The 22,524-nt window shown below is 38.0% G+C and overlaps 1 protein-coding gene across 2 annotated transcripts in view; it reads left to right on the top strand.

The window, feature by feature from the left end:
* Positions 1-20,865, top strand: part of LIG1 (DNA ligase 1) — a 29,372-nt gene extending 8,507 nt beyond the window's left edge. Inside the window, exons 8-18 of one of the 2 annotated variants that reach the window (XM_077397071.1) lie at positions 2,246-2,377; positions 5,556-5,668; positions 13,168-13,269; positions 13,393-13,454; positions 13,713-13,784; positions 13,981-14,054; positions 17,872-17,928; positions 19,937-20,014; positions 20,156-20,233; positions 20,325-20,446; positions 20,524-20,865. In XM_077397071.1, coding sequence (XP_077253186.1) covers positions 2,246-2,377; positions 5,556-5,668; positions 13,168-13,269; positions 13,393-13,454; positions 13,713-13,784; positions 13,981-14,054; positions 17,872-17,928; positions 19,937-20,014; positions 20,156-20,233; positions 20,325-20,393 — 837 coding nt within the window. In that variant the 3' untranslated portion in view covers positions 20,394-20,446; positions 20,524-20,865. The remainder of the gene's footprint in view (positions 1-2,245; positions 2,378-5,555; positions 5,669-13,167; positions 13,270-13,392; positions 13,455-13,712; positions 13,785-13,980; positions 14,055-17,871; positions 17,929-19,936; positions 20,015-20,155; positions 20,234-20,324; positions 20,447-20,523) is intronic. The other variant, XM_077397070.1, reaches the window with a different exon arrangement.
* The last annotated feature ends 1,659 nt before the right edge of the window (positions 20,866-22,524 follow it).

The following is a 22,524-nucleotide window of genomic DNA, read 5'->3' as shown; positions in this document are numbered from 1 at the left end:
TATTGAAATCCTTGAGTTTTGGGATGGAAGTTTGTAGTTTTCTTCCATCTGGTGTTGTGATGTGAATTTGAGTTGGTTGGTTTATCAACCTTGACCATTTGCCAACCCTTAGCCGAGAACCTACTACTCACTGGTGTTCTTTGCACCAGTCGCAACAGTCACTCGTCAAGTGTTTCCATAGTTGGATGTCTTCACATTTGAATTCCAAGAACAATTATCACTGATTTTTATTTGAATTTGAAGCACTATTCCCTTTGGATTGAAAGAATTCAGAATTCATTTTGGCGGAGAATTCATCCATTCAACAAGTTGATCACAATAGTTCAGATTTCTGCACTTACTGATCCAGGGTCACCAAAAAAAACTGCAAGTGAATCTAATTAGGGAGGAGATCTTTTTATTTCTCGTCTGTACTAGATGGTATTATCACTGTCTGTTCTCTTTGTTTCATTTTATGACTTGTTTCTTATCGTTTCATTCTATTATTGCCGTTTACCTGCATATTTTGCTTGGTATTTCTCCTGTGACGGCTTGTCACTGGGCATCCAACTACCATTCCAAACTTCCACTTGCATCAGGAAAACACAAGCTCACGGTTAACCAAGAAACACTCAAGGTTTTAACTTCCGGTTTCAGTTTCAATTTCAGTTGCATGAAATCGAAATGTTTCGGTTTCGGTTGGATATCAGTGGAAATCTTGTAAAATTACTGAAATGTTTGGAAACATATGTAAATGATATAATTTTAAGATGAAACTTCAGGAAATGCTAGAATAAATGCAAATACGCACGTGGAAACCATTATATAAGCAAGACATCCATCAATAATGGTTTAACAACATCAAATATCTACTGACATACGCTATCGCGCATATCTGATAATTCTCTACATACCACATTTCACATGTAATTCATATAAATATTTATATATAATACATACATGATACCCCGCGTTTCATATGCATATCATATAAATATAACTACGTAATACATATTGATATAGTATGCTCAAAATTTATAACTGTGGAAATAATTGGCGTGTAGAGTCTGGTTGAATAAAGCCTCCAACTTTCTTTCAATGGTGTCCCGAATCAGCTTGTACTCTCTTATAGTTAAAATTTTCTTCTTCTTTTGCTTAACCAATTAATGCACATATGTACACAAGGTAGGCTTCGTATTGCCATTAGAGTACTTTCATGATGCAGTCTAGATATGGATATATACCAAGCTGACTAAGAGTAACGATTGCGGAATAGTCAAAACTGCAGGTAGAAAACAATAAGAGAGATCCAAAAGATCAAGCCTCACCTATCCATGGTTCTAAAGTTCATATTATCATATAAAATACAATTCATTGGAACTGTGTTTTCTGGAGACACAACCATTCTAATTTGCAAGGGAAAAGAATGGGAGTATTTGTGGAAAGATTAGTCATCAATATTCCATTGATGGCATTAATACAATGATTTACCTCAAAAAGACAGAAGATAAGATAGCACCACTTAACAAAAGGTAAATTTCTATCCTGGTATTGAAATACCAGAAGTGACTAAACATACTTTCACATTCATATCACACCACATGATTACATGTGGTACTTTTTAGAAAATTGACAAAATATTCTAATGTTTTGTGAGTAATTTCATTGTCCTAACATCGGCATTATATTCTAAACAACTCAACCAATGTGGTAAACTAAACCTACACGGGTAAATTTTGGCAGCTACAATGTAGCACATGATATCACAATAGACTGATAGATAATCCATTTGTGCATACTACATAATAATTTCAGAAAATTTTTAATCATAAAGGAACTATTAGCTCCTTAGTAAACAGTTGCTTCATAATTATCACTTGGATTTGTGCCATAAAAGAGCCATGATAATGGGATGAAAAGATATGGCTCTGGGCTCTCTAGGTAAGTTCCATTGCATATGAGACCAGGCATGGCTAGGAAGGCTGGAATAGAACTTATCTTTATCGAATGTTAGTGTGGATAATGGCTTGGAGAATTATTTATACTCCATTCTCATGCTTTGCCTATTAATTTTTAGTTATGTGACATAATTTTATTATTTTCTTGGGATTATTAGTTTTCTTATCCCTTTTAGCAGTCTTGCTGATGTTGCTTTTGCGGGTACTTATGCCTTGTCATTGATCTCTCCATAACTTCTCTTTGAAATTCATGATGCAATGATTTGCATTAAGTCGCTGTTGATGTATGGTTACAAACATCTGTGTAGATCCTTAGCACCCGTGCCCGTAAAGGTGTGACATTAAGTGACATAAAAGTTGAGGTTTGCATTTTTGCCTTTGATATTTTGTATCTCAATGGCCAACCACTACTCCGGGAGCAACTCAAAGTTCGTAGAGAGGTATGAATCTATTATTTGTCATTTTCTTAAACTGCTCAAATATGGTTAAATTTTTTTCTTAATCTTATGTTAGAAAGTTTCATGTTCTCAATATTGCCCTAATTACTATTTTTGTAGAATTATGTGTCTCCCCATGCATGACCTGGTTTTTTAGTGTCCACATTATGTACTGTATGTGTATTTTTATATGAAATGCCTCACATGCATGTTAGGCAATTCATATTCATTAGACTTACATGGATTAATGTGTATTAAATTTTATCGGGGTGGATATTTATTATAAAAGTGTGAGATTTAACAAGATATAAGTTACTTATCAACCATAATCCTTGTTGCAAACAACTTTAAACCCTATTTGCAAACAACTCCTAATAACATATGACTTTTTACTATGCAGGAAAATCGACAGATAAATATCCGTTGTGGGTTAGGAATAAATGATTATTTCGAAAATTATCTTAACTATAAATAGTAATGATCTATGCAGGAAAGCTGACATAGATAAATATCCCTTGTGGGCTAAAGAATAAATGATTACTTCGAAAATTATCTTAACTATAGATAGCAATGGTGCATGTTGTAAGATGGATGAGATAAATACCCTTTGTGGAAGGAGCATAAACAATTTTCTTAACTAATGAATTACCTTTATTTTTGTTGGATAGCATAGATATTATACTTCAGTTGTTGTAGAGGCTGGAGGGATATTGTTGTCAATGGTCTTGGAAAAGGAAGAGATCTACCTGTGGTCATATTCTCCATCATGTTGTGATTTATTTGGACAAACTTTAATTGAGAAATAATTAATTGAGGGGTTGATGTCACCAATATTATGTTCTTATGCAAGCATGCAAGAACATTTTATATTCATTTTGGATACTTTGCTGATTATGAAGCATTTCAAACAATTGTTAGTATTTTTATTTTCCTTTGGGCCACATTAACCCGCTAGGGTGATTTTTTTTTGAATGGCAGAATATCATTAAAGAAAGAGAAGAGAATACAAAAAAACGAAAGAGAATGCAAGGCCGACCGAGATAGTCGGCCAAAACAATACAAGAGAATAAAAGAGAAAATAAAATAAACAACCACAAACAAGCCTCTCAAGGGGGGAGAAAGTCGAAAAACTCAAGATCCTCCCTCAATACTCCATCTCTTGCGAGTTTATCTGCTTCTTTGTTGGCGGACCGTTTAGTATGCTGAAAAGAAATCTCTGAACTTCCGATACGATCTCTAATCTCATCAATCCAACGTGCAAATCTCCAAGGGTAGACCTTGCTACCCTTAAGCCACCCAATAGCATTGAGCGAGTCTCCCTCTACTATAACCTTCGATAAATCATGAGACGCAAGATATCTAATGCCCTAAAGCGCTGCTCTAATTTCTGCCTCATTAGAATTGACACAACCAATCGGACCTGAGAAGGCCCAAATTATCACCCCTCCATCTCTAAGAAGTTCGCCAATCCTAGAGGGACCCGGGTTCCCAAGCTGGAGATTTCTCCTGGCTGGTGAACTCACCACTATTGCAAATCTCCTTCCAATCGTACCAAAGGTCATATGCCGAGTTGAATCTAAACCTAGGGAGAGATCTAGCCCGAGATATGATCACTGAAATGACCCAAACATAAATGAGATGCGTACTTCTACTAGTGCATTTCAATAATCTAGCATTTCTTTCCTTCCACAACGATCACATCGTAGCCAACAGAGCCAAATTCCAAAGGATCTTTCCTATTTTCCTCCATGGGGAGAAAGCCCATGCGCTAATAAGGTCCCTCAACTTAGCAAGGAAGACCCAACTCAGACCGAACCTCTGGAGGATTCTACTCCACACCAAGTGAGCGGTTTTACAATGTAAGAGCAGATGCTCCACCGTCTCACCTGGCTCTATGCAAAGGGTGCAATGATCAACTATCAACTTATGACGATTTCTTTGATGATTAACCTTTAGGATTTTATCCAGAACTGCTGGGGGCGGGGGTTATGGTCCTTACCTTGGCCGCCTGCAAAGATCCCGTGCTAGGTGATAGCTGAATGAAGAAGGATTTGACTCTAAACTCCCCTAACGAGCACCAGATCCAAACCTCTTTTCTGACCCAAAGCAGCTAACGTGTCGAGACTCCAAAATCTCCAACATTAAGGATAGGCGATCAAATTCTCAATCGAAGAACTGTCTCCTGAGATTGAGATTCCAAGCTATACCGTTGCCCACTCGAACCAAAAACTCCTTAACCCACGCATCCTTTTTGAGAGAGATACTGTAAATATTATGAAAACGATCTTTAAAAGTGAAATCTCCACACCATTTGTCCGTCTAGAATTTGACTCTCTCCCCTGATTCATCACCCGCTAAGATGATGAATCACTACCAGAATACAAGACATCTGTACAACATTAAATTTTTTCTTAGTTCTTTGTCAGCCTTTCTCAACTCGTCTTCATTCAGCAGAGGAATATCCATTTCACTTTTGTGAGTGCATACTAGATATTTTATATTCTTTAGTGGGGCCTGATTCAATGGAGAGATCATTTTTGCCATAGAACCTTTTGATGACATGTATTATCATCTTTTGTTGTCTCTCCTTTCCCCATGCTGTGTTTTTTTACTGTATTCTTGACCTGAAGGTTACTTTTGCTCGCCAATTTCAATATAGCTCATGTATGATAGGTATCCATGCACTAGCTTGAGGAGTACACTTTTAAGATTTATATAATATCCTCACTGGGGTTCGAGTTATGGAAACAGCCTCTCTGCAAAGCAGGGGTAATGCTGCGTACATCTAGCCCTCCCCAGACCCCGCAATGGCAGGAGCCTCATGCACTGGGCCACCCTTTTTTTTTATAATATCCTCACTGGGGGTGTTTGTCTTTTTAGCCATTGTTCGGTATAAATGAATTACGTATATGGAGTTACACTAGTGGCAATTCTCTCTAGTTGTAGCTAATTCTGAATGCCTCCTGGAACATCCTCAATTTAGGATAATTCTTCAGAAACCAAAATTAGTAAATACATTAGAGGATCCACAATTTATCACAGCATTTTGTTGCATTTCCTTCTTTTTTATGCTACGCACTATCTAATTATTTTTCTCTTGTATGTATTATCTTTTACCTATCCTTCCCTGTACATACGTGGGAATTGTATAAAGCGAATGTAAATTCGTGGCTTATTTCAGCATCTTTACAACTCTTTCGAGGAGCTACCGGGAGAATTTCAGTTTGCAACCGCAATAACATCAAATGACCTTGAAGAAATACAGAAATTTCTTGAAACTGCTGTCAATGCCAGGTATTATGACATGCATTTGACATATTTTGGTGGATAAGTGTGTTTTTTGTCAATGCCAAGATTATTTTAAGGTATTGACATTCAAATCTTTTTTTGCTCTTGCTTTCCTTTTAATATACTTATGTTCAATTATACTAGGTGGTCAAAGTTTATTGTCTCTGTTGACACATGAACCCGAAATTATGAGTGATTGAGTGGTTGCATCACTGTCACACTGTCTATTATTGCATGTGTAGTAGAAAAGAAGAAAACTGAAGCTTTCATTTAGGGAAGTTAGGAAAACTGCAAGATTTCTTCTTCAAAATATAAACAAGCAACCGGAAAGCTTCTTATTCCATAATCCAAAATGTCTATTCATCTTGTGTTTTGTTTGCATATATATATATATATATATATATATTATATATATATATATATATATATATAGAGAGAGAGAGAGAGAGAGAGAGAGAGAGAGAGAGGAGAGTTCCTCTGCAGCTTATTATATATATATATATATATATATATATATATATATATATATAGAGAGAGAGAGAGAGAGAGAGAGAGGAGAGTTCCTGTGCAGCTGCTTAGATAGCTTATCTGAGCAGCTGCTTCAAAAACTCATGTGGCCCCACATTTTTGGGGTGATCCAAAGCATTCATTTGGAAGGCCCTTCCATGGATAGGGTGTGTACAAAAAATGAGCCCTTTAGGATCATCCTAACCCTACCATTTGTGGAGGGAAAAAATGGTCAGAAACAGTGTCTGTCCATTTTCCCCTCCACCTTTGATTGGGTTAGGATCCTATAGGGCTGATTTTTGGTACACACCCTATCCATGGAAGGGCCTTTCCAATGCCAAAAATGTGGGCCACATGAGTTTTTGAAGCAGCTGCTCAGATAAGCTATCTGAGCAGCTGTGCAGGAACACTATTCTCATCTCTCTCTCTCTCTCTCTCTCTCTCTCTCTCTATATATATATATATATATATATATATATATATATATATATATATATATATATATATATAGTCAAACTAGGTGACCAAAACCTTCTTAAGCAGTAACAGAAAAAGCTTAAAATTCTCCCTACATCCAACTCCTCTAGCTTCCTTATATATATATATATATATATATATAACAATTCCTGAGGTGGCGCCAACGCTACCTTATATGAGGTGGCGCTCACAAAACATAGGGGGCCCACTTTGTTTGGATGATCCAAAGCATTCATTTGATAGGCCCTCACATAGATAGGGTGCCCACAAAAAATCAGGCCCATAGGATCATCCTAACCCTTCCATTTGTGGAGGTTTAGATTTATGGAGGTTTATACCCATCCATTTTAACCTCCACAAATGAAAGGGTTAGGATGATCTTTATGAAGTTGAATTTTTGTGGGCACCCTATCTATGTGACGGCTTATCAAATGAATGCTTTGGATCATCCAAACAAAGTGGGCCCCCTATGTTTTGTGAGTGCCACCTCATATAAGGTAGCGCTAGCGCCACCTCAGGAACCCTTTTCTCATAAATATATATATATATATATATATATATATATATATGTCATATATGTATCTACTACTATATAGCAATAGAGAAAAGGAGATAATTTTGTTCATTTAACACGTCAATGAGGATGATTTTTACCCTCCCCACATATCTGTACATACTATCTATGTGAGAGTAAAAAAGGTATGAATGTTCGGAATTATTTGCAAAATCTGTAGCATTAACACCTCGCTGGTAATTTCGTATCTTGATTTGCTAGCCACCTTCTCCAAACGCTATGTCTCGCCCATCCTTTGCAATATGTATTCAGAGATTTGTCTTATTAGATGTGATGAAAAATTGCACGGAAATACTATTTCTTAAAGGTTGCTAGCAATAATACGTAAAGAAAGAAGCTACCAATAATAATCATTGCGCAGTAAAGTTTGGGAGGAAAATTACGGACAACGGGTACCTGGATATGACAATTACAGAAAAAACTACAAAGAAGAGGTATCAAAATATGACAATTACGAAAAAACTACTTTTCCTTATTAATTTTTTGAGGATATTACGAATTCTGCACACCTGTAAAAATATTTACAAATTCCGGGCACCTTCAGACAAACAACAGATTATGGAAACCTCTATAGATTGGAGGGCTACGATCAGCCTATGGAAATGATTTTACGGGCACAACCTATTGATGTTGTGTTCCATCACATGAACGGTTTGGATCAACCTATGATGTGGTCCGTACAGCTCTTTGTCGGCCTGTGCATCGCACGGGGTTTTTTACTAGTATATATATAGAGGAAAAGGATTGTACGCTCGAGCGTACCATGCTTATGGTATGCTCGAGTGCCCAATCACATGGGTCCCACATTTTTTGTGGTGATCCAAAGCATTCATTTGCAAGGCCCTATCATAGATAGGGTGTGTACCAAAAATCAGCTCCATTGAATCATCCTAACCCCTCCAAAAGTGGAGGGCAAAAATGGGCAGATTTGTGGACAAACAGTGTCTGTCCATTTTGACCTCCACAAATGGATGGGTTAGTATGATCCTATGGAGCTGATTTTTGGTACACATCCCATCTATGTAAGGGCCTTTCAAATGAGTGCTTTGGAGTTTGGATCATCCTAGCAAAGGGGGCCCACATGTGATTGGGCACTCGAGCGTACCATAAGCTTGGTACGCTCAAACGTACAATCCTTTTCCTCATATATATATATATATATATATATATATATATATATATATATATATATATATATAGAGGAATAAGATTGTGCGGTCGACCACACCTAAGCTTAGGTGCGGTCGAGGGCCCAACCACATGGGTCCCACATTTTTTGTGCTGATCAAAACCGTTCATTTGCAAGGTCCCATCATAGATAGGGTGTGTACAAAAAATCAGGTCCATTGGATCATCCTAACCCCTCAAAAAATGGAGGGCAAAAATGGGCAGATTTGTGGCAAGCGGTGTCTGTCCATTTTGCCCTCCACTTTTGGATGGGTTAGGATGATCCTATGGAGCTGATTTTTTGTACATACTCCATCTATGTAAGGGCCTTTCAAATGAATGCTTTGGATCATCCTAACAAAGTGGGTCCACATGAGTTTGGCGCCCTCGACTGCACCTAAGCTTGGTGCGGTCGACCGCACACTCATTTTCCTCATATATATATATATAGAGAGAGAGAGAGAGAGGAAAATGATTGTGAGCTTGAAGCTCATATAGCTTATATGAGCTTGAGGGCCCAAACACATGTGGGCCACATTGTTAGGATGATCTAAAGCATTCATTTGAAAGGCCCTTACATAGATAAGGTGTGTACAAAAAATCAGCTCCATAGGATCATCCTAACCCATCCAAAAGTGGAGGGCAAAATGGACAGACACCGTTTGCCACAAATCTACCCATTTTTGCCCTCCGCTTTTCGAGGGGTTAGGATAATCCAATGGAGCTGATTTTTGTTACACACCCTATCTATGATGGGGCTTGCAAATGAATGGTTTGGATCACCACATAAAATGTGGGACCCATGTGTTTGGGCCCTCAAGCTCATATAAGCTATATGAGCTTCAAGCTCACAATCATTTTCCTCATATATATATATATATATATATATATATAGAGAGAGAGAGAGAGAGAGAGAGAGAGAGAGAGAGAGAGAGAGAGAGAGAGAGAGAGATCTTTGGATGGCCAAATCGTAGTCAAACTAGGTGACCAAAACCTTCTAAAGCAATAACATAAAAAGCTTAAAACTTCTCCCTACATCCAACTCCTCTAGCTTCCTAAAACTCCTCAACATTCGGTCAGTCACGTTGTGGAAATTGACTTACACTTCCAAGAACAAACACCTCAAAGCATGGACCAACTCAAGAGTCGATTTCACCTCCCAACTCAAAGTAAAATTTCCTAAAAGATATCCTATAATCTCTCTCTTTTACAAGTTAACGCGAAAGGCACTAATATTCAGAACCTGAAAGGTAGGAAATTCCTACAAAATAGGATGTTTTGCACTCCTTTTTGGACGCCCAAATCTTATAGTAAAATTCCTAAAAAAAGCCCTCTTAAATTCCTATTCTAATTGGAGTAAATTAAAAGAACAAAAAGTCTAACGAGATCTTCATCTTTCTCTCTTCTCATGGTGATGGAGTTGTCAAGGACCGTTGATCTTGTAGCTGATCCGTTCTCCTGACAATCTGGTGACGACTGGCCTTTAGATGGTACCCTCCTCCCATAGTCTGGGCTTGATCGACGATCTGGACCGTCGGTTTGTTGATCTGATGGTTTTGTGTGGTCCGTTCTTGATCCAAAACTTTCAGATGATGATCTACGCGATCTGGCGAGATGAACCTGCATCAAGAACCCACCTTGCCTCGTAAACCCGAACAAAACCAATGAAGACTACTTCCAACGAATATTATAGACATAGTTTTAAGTTTCGGTGGAAAACAAAACGAAATTCACAGTGAGTCAGAAAAGTACCAAACTTCACTGAAACGTTTCGGAAATTTCGGCCGAAACGTTTGGTTTCGGTAAAATTTCGGAAATTTCGGTGAAACGTTTCAGTGAAGTACAAAATTTCACCCGAAATTTAGGAAATTTCGGTGAAATGTTTCGGTAATTTACAAGATTTCGTCCGAAATTTTGTACTGAAACCGAAACCGAGATTTAAAACCTTGATTATAGAAACCCAAAGCATCACATCTGAAAGTACCTGTAGTGATTGTGGAAGCTCTTCCCAACTGCTGTAGGTCCTATAACAACTAAAAATACAAGCTTCAATTCCAAGAGAATCGGCAACACCATTACCTTTCCTGCACTGGTGAGAAAGATTAAGCCTAATATCCTTGACAAGTTGAATAATATCATGCCAAACATAACTAATAGACCAAGGATAGTTGTCTATGTTTGATAGGATCAAGAAGAACCTGACTATCCCATTATATGATGACATTATGAACATCCATTGCTTTGCTAAAATGAAGATTGTAAGTAAAGCTCTAGCCACAGCTGACATGTTGGTTAATGTTCCATAAAAAAGGGAATAGGCAAGCATGTTATTTGCATTTTCATTTCTAAAAACTCCCCGCTAGAAATACATGGGCTGCCCTTTGCAACTCCATCTAAGAACTTGTGGAGAAAATCCTTCCTAATTTGTGTATTTCACTATTTTGAATCTATGGATTTTCAAGAAAGTATCTCCTAGGAGAGATCATCTTCAATCCAGTAGGATTTCATCATTGGATTTTTATGGAAGGACTTCTGGGAGATGATGCTTCTTAATTCGTATATTTTGAAATGTTGGATTTTAAAGGAGGAGTCTTCAGGAGGAGATCATCTTCAATCCAATATAATTTCATTGCTGGGCATTTTATGGAAATACTTTATAAATTCTTTTAGATTCCTTTGCAGGATTATTTGTAGATCAATTTAGCTGGCTACTCTTCTTGTTATTAGGAGCATTTATCTGGGAAAAAAACTGGGGATATGGTGTGTATGCTGACCCAAACAATCCTGAAACAACTGATTAGTTCTTTGGTTTCTAGATCTATTGGTGTAAAGATTCGAATGCGACTTAGATCGAATACTAGGACATTTATGGGTGATGTAATTTAAGCATAGACTTGGGGGTGGGTGCAGGGTGGGCGATTTCAAAACAGACTCCTCATTGATTAGATAGATAATTCTTAGGTAGACAATAATAAGGTAAATCTCAAGAGTCACTCGGGAAGTAGTAGGGGTATGAATGTGGAATTGGACTTAGGCTTTGCTCTAGAGTTCAATCGGCACCATGATCTGCAAATTTGATGGAGTTGCTATCTAAAATTGAGTGGAGAAATGGTTTTCAATTCTAGAGAAGTATCAACTTATAAATTAAATGTTGTTAATGCCACCTTTTTTTCTTCTACTAGGCTTTATTTTCATTATGAAAGTTTTTAATTCACTTTGCAAAGTGCAATTTTTTTAGAATCTTTTGATTTTTATCGATTTTTTTTTGCTTTTTCTGATCTTTTTTTTCCTTGGTAAAGAGCTGTGTTGACTTCTCCAAAAAATCCTTACACCTTCCCTCTATTGCTTTTTTTTGAATGGTAACTGTATTGCCTTTTAAAATCCCTCTCTCTTCTTTTTATATTTGTTTTTTTAACGTTGTTATTTGAACTACCCTATTTGACACTAGTCATCTTTTTGGTTGGCTAGTTATTTAGCCTCTTCTGTGTGGGACACTTGCAGAGATTTTATTTTCCCATATTGATATTTTGTAGTCGCAGAGAAGTTATTTAAATTTCAAAATTCGAAACATTATGACTGTGGCTAAATTTTAGCCCCTCTCCATTTGTGAATTTTAGAGTTTGAGGCTAAATTTTAGCCCCACTGAATATATTGCTTTTTAATGTGTGGCTAAATTTTTGCCCCATTTGAACTGTGGAAGTTCGTGGAACTTTTAATTTGTGAGGGGCTAAATTTGAGCGCCACTCGATATGTGTGTTTTAGTGTGGAGCTAAAGTTTACTCCGACTCAATATTTTGGTTTTAGATATAGGGAAATGATAAATGCACCCCTTTTCATCACTTGGGACACCCAGCTGCAGTGTACGTGGCAATCAAATCCGTTGAATCCTTCCCATGTGAAGTACAACAGCCCCCTTGCAGTTATAGATACACTGCAGCTGGGTGCCCCAAGTGATGAAAAGGGGCGCATTTATCATTTCCCTAGATATATGGGGCTAAAATTTTAGACTCATTTGACTTGTATAATTGTGTAGAAATTTAGCGTGTCTGGGCATACTAAAATTTTGCTCCATCAGATTTGTTGAAGTTTGCTTACCCCAACTAGTTTGGGACAAAAGCTTGGTTGAGTTGAGTTGTAGACTTGTTGAAGTTCGTGGAACTTTCAATTTGTGCGGGGCTAAATTTTAGCCCCACTCAATGTGTGTTTTAGTGTGGAGCTAAATTTTACCCCGACTCACTATTTGGGTTGTAGATATATGGGGCTAAAATTTTAGACACATTTGACTTATTTTTAATTGTGTAGAAATGTAGTGTGTGTGTTTTCGGGGGGGCGGGGGGGTGTTGGTTTGAAAGGTGCAAAATTATTAGCCCACACTCAATTTGTGGATTTTAGTGTTTGGGGCTAAATTTTAGCCCCACTCATCATATGATTTTTTAATGTGTTGGGCTAAATTATAGCACCATTTGACTCAGCAATTAGTTGAATTTTAGTGTGTGTGGTGGTTTTAGGGCCACAGAACTAATGTAGCTCAGATTTTAAATTGAACCCACTTAACTTTACAAATTTACACAAAAGGCATATGTTTGTGTTTATATAAAATAATTGATTACAATTAAGGTCATTTAATTGATTGCTGCTTTTTTATTCAAATTTGTAGGGATGTTGATCTGTCGTGTAGCAATAGAATGTTTTCCTTATTAGGTCTTACTTGTAAACTTGAAATGTACTTTATGAACAATCAACATGATTTTGTGCTATTAATTTATCTTATTTTATACAGTTGTGAAGGTTTGATTATCAAAACGTTGGATAGGGACGCTACGTATGAGCCATCTAGGCGGTCGCATAACTGGTTGAAATTAAAGAAAGATTACATGGACAGGTAAAGCATGAAGAGCCTTGCCTGATTTCTCATCTCCTTCAACTCGAGTGTCTTAATTTTATTTCATCATGTGGAATATCTTCTTCTTCTATTCATTTGCATAACACTTGCTACATTCTGTAGCATTGGTGACTCACTAGATTTGGTGCCTATTGCTGCATTCCATGGTCGTGGGAAACGTACAGGTAACCAATCAAGTCTTTCATTGTTTCAATCAAGTTTTCTTTTTTATTTATTTTATCTTATTTTTAGTTTGGTTGGTAGACTGGCATAGAACATTAAGATTGTGACACATTTGTCTAGTTAAGCTACATGATCGATGCCGATGATGTTTTCTTTTGAGCTCAAGATTTAAGTTGTAGAATGTCTCTTGTAAAACATTCTTGATTAGACTTCCTTTCCAAGGTAAATCATTTGATGGTACTTGCTCGTTTCTGCTAAAGGAGTTTATGGTGCCTTTCTTCTTGCTTGCTATGATGAGGACAATGAAGAATACCAAAGCATTTGTAAAATAGGTAAGCAATTGATTTTTGGTGCAACATTATCTCTTTTTATTGAATTTCTTGATTAACTTAAATATGCCTGGTGTATCCATAGGGATTGGTGCCGCCCTAAAAATTGGGGTGGGGATACCCTATGTTATAAAAAAAACCCTAAAAGATGCCTGGCCACACTTACAAATGATATAATGTTTTATTTGATGTTTTATAGGCACTGGATTTTCTGAGGCTATGCTTGAAGAGCGGTCTGCCAGTCTTCGTGACAAAGTGATCTCCAAGCCAAAGGTATTTTTTCTGGCCTCCTCTGTGTGTGTGTGTGTCGATGTAAATGTTGTTTACAACAATGGAAAATAACAAGAACCAGAAGTAGTATGAAGTAGTAGAAGGGGATGGGAGAAAGAGAATAAATTTTAGGGTTAATCCTTAGGGTTGTGAAACTAGGAATGTTAATTATTTTAGTCGTGGGGGTGAAAAACCTAGTCCCACGAAATTGGGCCCACGACTAAATTAGTCACAGAAGTTACTTATAATTAAGTTACAGAAATATCCCCAAAATAATAATAAAAAGACAAATGACAATAAGCTCTTATTTATAAATATGTGGTCATTATGGCCCAATTCCATCAACCAATGTTACTTGCACTCCCCTCAAGATGAGGTGAATGTCGATCATGTGCACTTGTCAAGAATTTTTTGAAGGTAACCTTCCATCAACCAATGTTACTTGCACTCCCCTCAAGATGAGGTGAATGTCGATCATGAGCACTTGTCAAGATTTTTTTGAAGGTAACCTTTGGGGACGACTTTGGTTAGAATATCAGCAAGTTGATCCTCTTATCTGACATAAGGAACTGTAATAATATCTGCGTTTACCTTTCCTCTGACAAAATGTCCAACCTCAATATGTTTCATTCGCTCATGAGACAGTGGATTACCCCCAACAATGGATCTTGCTACCACTGCCTGTTTCATACTCTTCTAGGTGATTTACCCCCAACAATTGTGCAAAATTCGCTAGTAGATCTGTGATCTTTATATTTGCCAGCCCAATCTGCATCTGCATAGCCTTCTCTCTTGCAAAGGAGAAATTTACCTCTAAATTCTCAATCCCGGGATTCCTTTTTCAAATTCTATTTCAAATTAAAAAACTATTACAAAAAGAGAGGGAAAGGGCCTTATATAGTCAGCCCATACATGGTAAAAGACAAGAATAACCTACTAAAGCTAAAATGGCCAAAAGGACAAGCAAACCTCAAGATAACCAAACTACCCCTACTAATGAAAAAGTCTACTTAGGACATTTGAAAGTAACACAATTTCAAACATGACACTAAATGGAAAAAGAAGGAGAAGCAAAACTACCCTAAGGAGATATAAAGGCTGATGTAGAAATCCAAGTGATGCTCATGCATCAGGCCCACTCCTAACTAAAGTCACTTAAGTTATTTATTGTAAAGTTATAGAAACACTCCTAACTGATAATTAAAGATATAATTGACAAATGACAATAAGCCCTTATTTACAAATATGTGGGCCCTATGGCCCAATACCATCAATTCATGTTACTGTCGACATTTGTCTCTATTTCTGCCCTTTGTGTGTATCTGTGTGTGGCTATGTTGTCTGTACCTATGTTTTTGTCTGTGTGGCTATGTTTGTGTCTGTGTCTATTTGTGTGTGGCTGTGTATCCGTCTATGTCTGTTTCTGCCTCTGCCTTTGCCTCTGTGTGTGTGTGTGTGTCTATGTATGTATTTGTGTGTCTGTGTTATGTGTCTGTCCATCACTGTCAATCTGTCTGTCCATCACTGTCAATCTGTCTGTCCATCACTGTCTTTGTCTCCCTCCATGTGTCTCTGTGTCTTTGTGTGTGTATATGGCAATGTGTAGCCTCTCTCTCTCTATATGTGTGCGTGTCTATGTTTGTTTCTGCATTTGTGTCTCTGTCTATCCATCTGTTAACATCTCTATGTTTGTGCCCGTGTATGGGTATGTCTCTGTGTTTGTATATCTGTCTATGTCTGCATGTATCTGTGTTTATTTGTGTCTGCCTCTATATATGTATGTGTTTGTGACTTGTTCTATATGTATGTGTATGCATGTCTTTATCCATGTCTGTCTATCTCTTTGTTTGTGTGCTCACATGTGTGTATCTGTATATATCTGTGTCTATCTCTGTGTTTGTACGTACGTGCCCGTGTCTGTATCTTTGCATGTGTGTTTGTTTTTGTCTCTGTGTGTATTAGTGTATGTGTATGTGTATATTTCAAAAAAAAAGAAGTGTATGTGTATGTGTATATATCTATCGGTCTGTCTGTCAACATGCTTGTCTTTGTCTCCCTCTGTGTGTGTTTCTGATTGTGTCTGTGTGTCTGTCCGTGTATGTGTCTCCGTTTGTCACGGGGTAAAATTACTCATACTCAAAGGAACCCGTGATGGCATTAAGTCTTCCCAACTTAGTCAGCCAAGCCCACACCGAATATGCAATTGAGGCTCTCTTAAGAAAGGGACAAGCACAAGCAAAACAAAGCAACACAAAGTGCACAAAACAACAAGAACAACAAGGGACACCAAGTTTTTAACGTGGTTAGGCCAACACTTGCCTACTCCACGAGCAGTATCTATTGCTTCTCTCTAGGCCAAAAGGCCTTTACAAGGAAGCTTTCTCTACAAACACACACAATCCACTGTTGCCGATGTGCATGGGGTTTTTTTGCCACATATAGCCATTGGCCAATTTACATAGTGCTTATAGGCCATTGGCCAACATGCAACTGCCCACAAAGGTCATGTGCACATGCACTTACACACACAAGCCACCAAGTGGCATAACTGCTTGGAACCGCCCATTTGTACTGCAACCTTGCATTCCCTGTCTTGCACGTGTTCTGCCTCATTAGCCAAATACTGCCAGCGTGCAACTGCACAACCCATCCAGCCCATGTGTGCCAGTCTTGGACATCCAGTCTTGCACATCCAGTGCCTCATTGGCCAAACACTGCCATGCACGTAACTGCATAAACCGCCCAGCCATGTGTATGCATTGTGTGTCCAGCCACGCATATAGCTATGCCAACTCATGCACAAGTCAGCATATAATGTGTTGTTGCTTCCCGCCAATGCTTCAGCCCACTAATGTGCTGTTTTGCACACCAATATCTACAAGTCCCTTGGCCCTTGCATGCATGCCTTGTCCACTAATCCTCTTGGCCATGCCCAACCTATGGCCTTTTCTTGTGTGCTGCCTTGCACACTTGTGCTGTGCCACCAAGGTCTTGCCATGCAACTTTGCCAGGTCCATCCACACTTGATCTTCTCATGCCATTGGCCATATGCCATGGTCTTTCTCCCACCTTGTTACCCTCTAGGCCTATTTCCCATGGCCCATTTGGCTATTGACAAGGGTGCAAGGTGCCACCACAAGCCAATGCCTATGCCATTGATTTTAGGTGGCTATCACGGTGTGTGTTTGTCTCTGTCTCCATCTCTATGTCATTGTGCTCGTGTTTGTGTGTGTGTGTGTGTGTGTGTGTGTGTGTGTGTGTGTGTGTGTGTGTGTGTGTTTGTCTTTCTCTGTCTCTGTCTTTGTTCCTGCATGTTTCTCTATCTGTGTTTGTGTCTCTTTGTATGTGTATCTCTCTCTATGTGTGCCCATCTCTCCTTTGTGTATCCCTCTGTCTCTGTGTCTCTCATCGTGTCTCTATATATCTGTCTCTGTGTGTGTGTGTCTCTTTGTGTGTGTGTCTCTTTGTGTGTGTATTTTTGTCTGGGTGTATGAGTCTCTCTCTCTCTCTCTCTCTCTCTCCCCCTGTGTGTATTTATCTACTATCTCTGTCTGTCTCTATGTCTCTGTCTGTGTTTGTGTATGCCTGTTTGTCATTGTGTCTAAGTCTGTGTGTATATAGTTGTGTGTCTGTGTGTGTTTGTCTATCTATCTGTTTGTTTGCCTGTGAGGGTGTGTGCCTGTGTCTTTCTCTGTCTTTATGTCTGTCTGTGTCTATGCTTGTGTCTGTCGCTCTCTGTGCGAGTTTTTTTCTTTTTTAATGTTTGGGGGGGGGGGGTGTTAGTTTCACTTTTGGGTTCTCATTCTTATTTCTTTTTCAGCCATATTATCAGTATGCGGATACAATGAATCCAGATGTATGGTTTGAGCCAACAGAGGTAATAATATCATCTTTTATTTTTACAGTTTCTGATCTCCTAAGCTGGTAACTTATGCATCTCCAGCCTCATTTTAGTCTCAGTAATTTCTGTTACTTGTGGGTTAGAGCTCAAAATTCCTAGTGAGCACTTTACTTTCGTATGTTACTTTCATCTCTGATGAAGAATTTAATCAGCTGCAATTTGTATAGCCTTCCGGTTATGAGAAAATGTAAGTTTATCTTTTGAACTCTTATATTGTAATACCATGTCTCTTTACATACAAGAAGACTTCTATAATTTAATTAATGTCCTTGGTACTAGCCCTTAGTTATGTTGGTTTCAAATTATATCAGCTAGCATGATTATTAAATTAATGAAGTTTAAGCTTTTCCTAACAAGGAAAAAATATTTAAATACAAATACATTATGGATTGAACATCTTGCATTGCTCACCCATCCAGTCTTATTGTTTCCTAACAGGGATTGAGTAAAGGGAGTGATAACGGTATGCATTAAATCTGAAATTACAGTCACCGCTTGTTGAATTTTTTCCCAGGAAATTTGCACCCTCTAGAAATTTCTTATTTTTTGAAATTTCCTGCTAACTTGAAATTTCAGAATCCAAATCTTAGTTTTTATGTGCCCATACATTTTGGTACAAGAATTTTCCAGATCCGCGAAATAGGAATTGGATGGGAGCAACCATTCCCATGTTTTTATCTCGAAAATGTCAGTTCCATATTGATCGGTGTTTCTGAGGTGCCATAAAGATGCTCATGTCCCTCCCAGAATAGAAGTGCTTGTGATTGAAACAGATTCTGTTAAGTAACATAACATTACGATTTACAAAAGGTTCTTATCGTTCATTTTCCAGTGTAAGCCCTTGAATCCAAAGCTCACAAAGCTAAGGTAAGGGTTTTTTTACCATACTGACTCACCTAAAAGTCCCCAATATGAGAACCAACTTCCGGATGAAATACACTGACATCAGGCCCCATTTTTTAACAAGTAGAAAAAAAAAGAGATGGGCACTTCACTCTAAAGGTTGAACTATTAGCGCACGAGATAGAAGAGATGAGGGTTGTTAAGCCCCTCCCAGTTGATTCCGTCCTATGGACTCCTTCATGCTTTTAGTTGGTCACTCATTTTCATGTACCATACGTTAGACGTCGATTTCCCCCGGTTCATAGGTTACTGGGTCACACCTGGAATCCTTGTCAAGATCTATATAGGGCAATGATATTTCCACACCCATTTTTAGCTATCCCACCCTTTTTGTCCAGGATTTCCATCCGGCTGGTGACGATGTGCTGATCCGGTGGGGGATGTGGTGATGGAGATGATATGCCGACCGGTTGGGGTGGGATGATGATGGATGGCTGAGATTTGGGGTTTGACTAGGATGAGGCTGTTGGTATACATGCCAGCGGCTGGGTATTGTTGGTAACGACCATGGGCGTGGTGAATCTCTTATTCCCTCTCTATCTCTCTTGTGTGTGTGTGTGTGTGTGTTTGTGTTGTTTTTCTATTTTTTTTAATAAAAGCCGAAATCATATCATGGTGATCATCATCACTTACTATTTCTACTTGAAGTACATGACAATGTTACTAGGTTTGTTTTCATGGATATGATGTTAGGGGATGGTTGAGATAGCAAGATATCTACTCTTCAAAACTCGGTAAGATAGTTTCATTTGAGACAACACATACCAAACTTTTTTAGCTATTGTGTTGCAAAAAAATCCTTTATAATACTTTTTTCTATTATTCATTATCCATAGCCATTGACAGAAATGTTGTCCAAATGTCTGGTCCATAAATTCGAATTTCTTTGGAACTTTATTTATTTTCTGCATCTACATGCAACTATTAGTCGAGTACTTCTGTTTCTTTTCTTATGGACATGGAAGTAACAGCATCTAGCACGCGTATCTCTACTTGAATATCCAAATTTGTTGACAACCAGGAGCCATAGCAATTCATTATGATCACCATGCATCTAATCTTCGTTTTGCTTTCTCATCAGGTTTGGGAGGTGAAAGCAGCAGACTTGAGTATTAGTCCTGTTCATCGTGCTGCAAGTGGTGTAGTGGACCCAAATAAGGTTAAATATCTCTTTGACATGTCTTACATCCTATTGGTTGCACTTTATTCATCTACTTTATGACACTTAGTTTAGCTGTTCAGTATCAACGAGATAATCAAATTGCATTTTCTTTATGCTTCTATGCTTGTCATGGTAAAGGGTATCTCTCTGCGATTTCCTCGTCTCCTACGGGTTAGAGAAGATAAGACTCCAGATAAAGCGACAACATCTGAGCAGGTAAACCAAAAATAACCCTTTTTTTCTGGCCAGCATATAAAGCTCATAATGTTATTTGGAGGGATAACTTAGGTTGTTTAACTTTGATCAGGTTGCTGATATGTACCGTGCTCAAAAGATCAATCATACAAACAATCAAGAGGAAGAGGATGATGACTAAGGTGTCTAGAATTCTACTAATTCTTCATTATCAAGTGAGATGGTCCTTTTGAGGTTGGTGTTGTTTTCCATAGCTCGTACTGGTGAAAATCATCTGTTGCATATGATTGGTTTAACCAGTGTCTAAGCAGGGGCTTTGAACTTTGTAGGTTCTCCCATCCCACCTGCTGCTTGCTTGGGGTTACATATCCGAGTTGAATCAGAAAAAAGTGAAGGGCAGCCACAAATTTCTTAGGTGATATTCTCTGGCTTTATCCACCCCCATCATCTTGAAGTAAATTAAGTATATGTCCATCAATTGGGGAGGATGTCATTGCATGCGTCTGTAATCCTTTGGTGTCTTGCTTAGATGAAATCATAACCGCAATCGTACATTTTTATTGTCAACCCCATGCTAGCGCAACTATGAAACAGTTATCAAAAAATGTATGTACAATACTAATTTAGGCTGTATCGAATTATCAATTGCTTGAGACGATCTGGCTGATAATTGAAGACAACTCTGTTCGCACTGCAATTCAATCCATTTTTGGCAGGTTTTGCAATTGTTTCCATGATCCTTATTTCTTGCCTTGGTGAATAAATTGTTAAGGTGTGGAAACAGGGTGAGAATTTGGTTGTATTGCATGTAAGAAATGGTGAAACAGTGGCATCCTTTTCGATTTCCTCAAGTTCATTCAACTGTCCCAAGTTCCTGTGAATCACTGCCATTACAGGTGACTGGTATTTTTGGTTGTACCAAAACAAGTACTTGTTAAAATGTGTTTTGGTAAATGAGAAATTATACGATGAATGGGCGTATAAACATGTACTCATCATCCCATCCTTGATATTTGATCCAACAGCAGCTCACTTTTAAGAAGCTGCTGTTGGATTAAATATCAAGGCTGGTACATCCATCGTACCACCTTTATGTGTTTATACACCCATTCATCATATAATTTCTCTTGGTAAAAAATATATATAGATAGTTTCTTTGATTTTCTTTATAACTTCTGGAGAATCAGTTTCTACCACCTGCTAATTATCATGTTTTGGTGCACACATTCTTGGACAATTCTTTCATTGGAAAAAAGTTTCCAGTATCTCGCGGCTCCTTCTTCATAGAAACATTTTTCCAGATAAAAAAGTGTCTTCATTATTTTCCTTTGGGTGAGTTTAAATTTTCTTCGTTATTTTCTTTTAGGATGTGAATCCAACTAGATGAATTAGGACCTTAAAGATTAAGTATTAGGGATGCTTAAATTTGAAATTTGAAGTCCTAGTTAAATATTGGAAGATGAACTTGTTTTCCGCACGGGCCCTATCAAACATTCATACTGTTGTGATTATTTGTGGGGCTCCTCCATGGTCCTTTTTCTTAGGGAATGATCTCTTGAAGATTGTTGACCTTGTGCAAATGGGAAAACACACCTTTAACATCTGTTCATGTCTCATATTCAGTGAAAGCTAGTTTTTTTTTTCTTGGTTAGAAGCAGTTTATTGAAAAGTAAAACAAATACAATTGCAATCCGAAAATATAGCCTTAATTTTTGCGACTATGTGAAGGAAGATGATCGAAGTTCAGCTTGGGTCAGTTTGGATATGCATCCCTCTAACAGACAAATTTGCAAGATTATAGCATGAATTGTGTGCCCTTCATACATTGTCCATTGTGTTGGAGGTCATTGATCAAACAGCTAGTGTTGTCGCATCTTTTTACTTTCTTTACTATGGTGCATCCAAAGTTCAGCTTGGGTCAGTTTGGATATGCAACCCTCTTACATTTTACGGTGATTGTGTCACTGTAATACAAGGAAAACCCGAGGGGTATTGCCAAAATCAGGTACTGGAATTGGGATTTGATTCCAATTCGGCATGGTGTTTGGTTCAAAAAAATAGGAAAGGAATCAAGGGGGTGAAATTAACACAAGGGCAGAAATAGATGGGGAGCCGCCCCAAGAGTTGGTATACTGATTCTGCCCCCATCGGAGTGGAGTTTTTATTAGATTTTTTTGAATAAAAGTTTTTATTTTAATTTTTTCTCATTTGTGATAAGGGACAGTCGGAATAGGAATATTGGAATAGTAATGTGAATATGATGCCCATTCCGATTCCCAAAACACAGTTTTAACCCCAAAAAATGCAATAAG

This window comes from Tasmannia lanceolata, unplaced genomic scaffold (genome assembly GCF_043159265.1).
Source record: "Tasmannia lanceolata isolate RefF3 unplaced genomic scaffold, GAP_Taslan_0.1 ptg000015l, whole genome shotgun sequence".
NCBI classification, from domain to species: Eukaryota; Viridiplantae; Streptophyta; class Magnoliopsida; order Canellales; family Winteraceae; genus Tasmannia; species Tasmannia lanceolata.
This window is presented reverse-complemented; position numbering and strand designations above follow the sequence as displayed.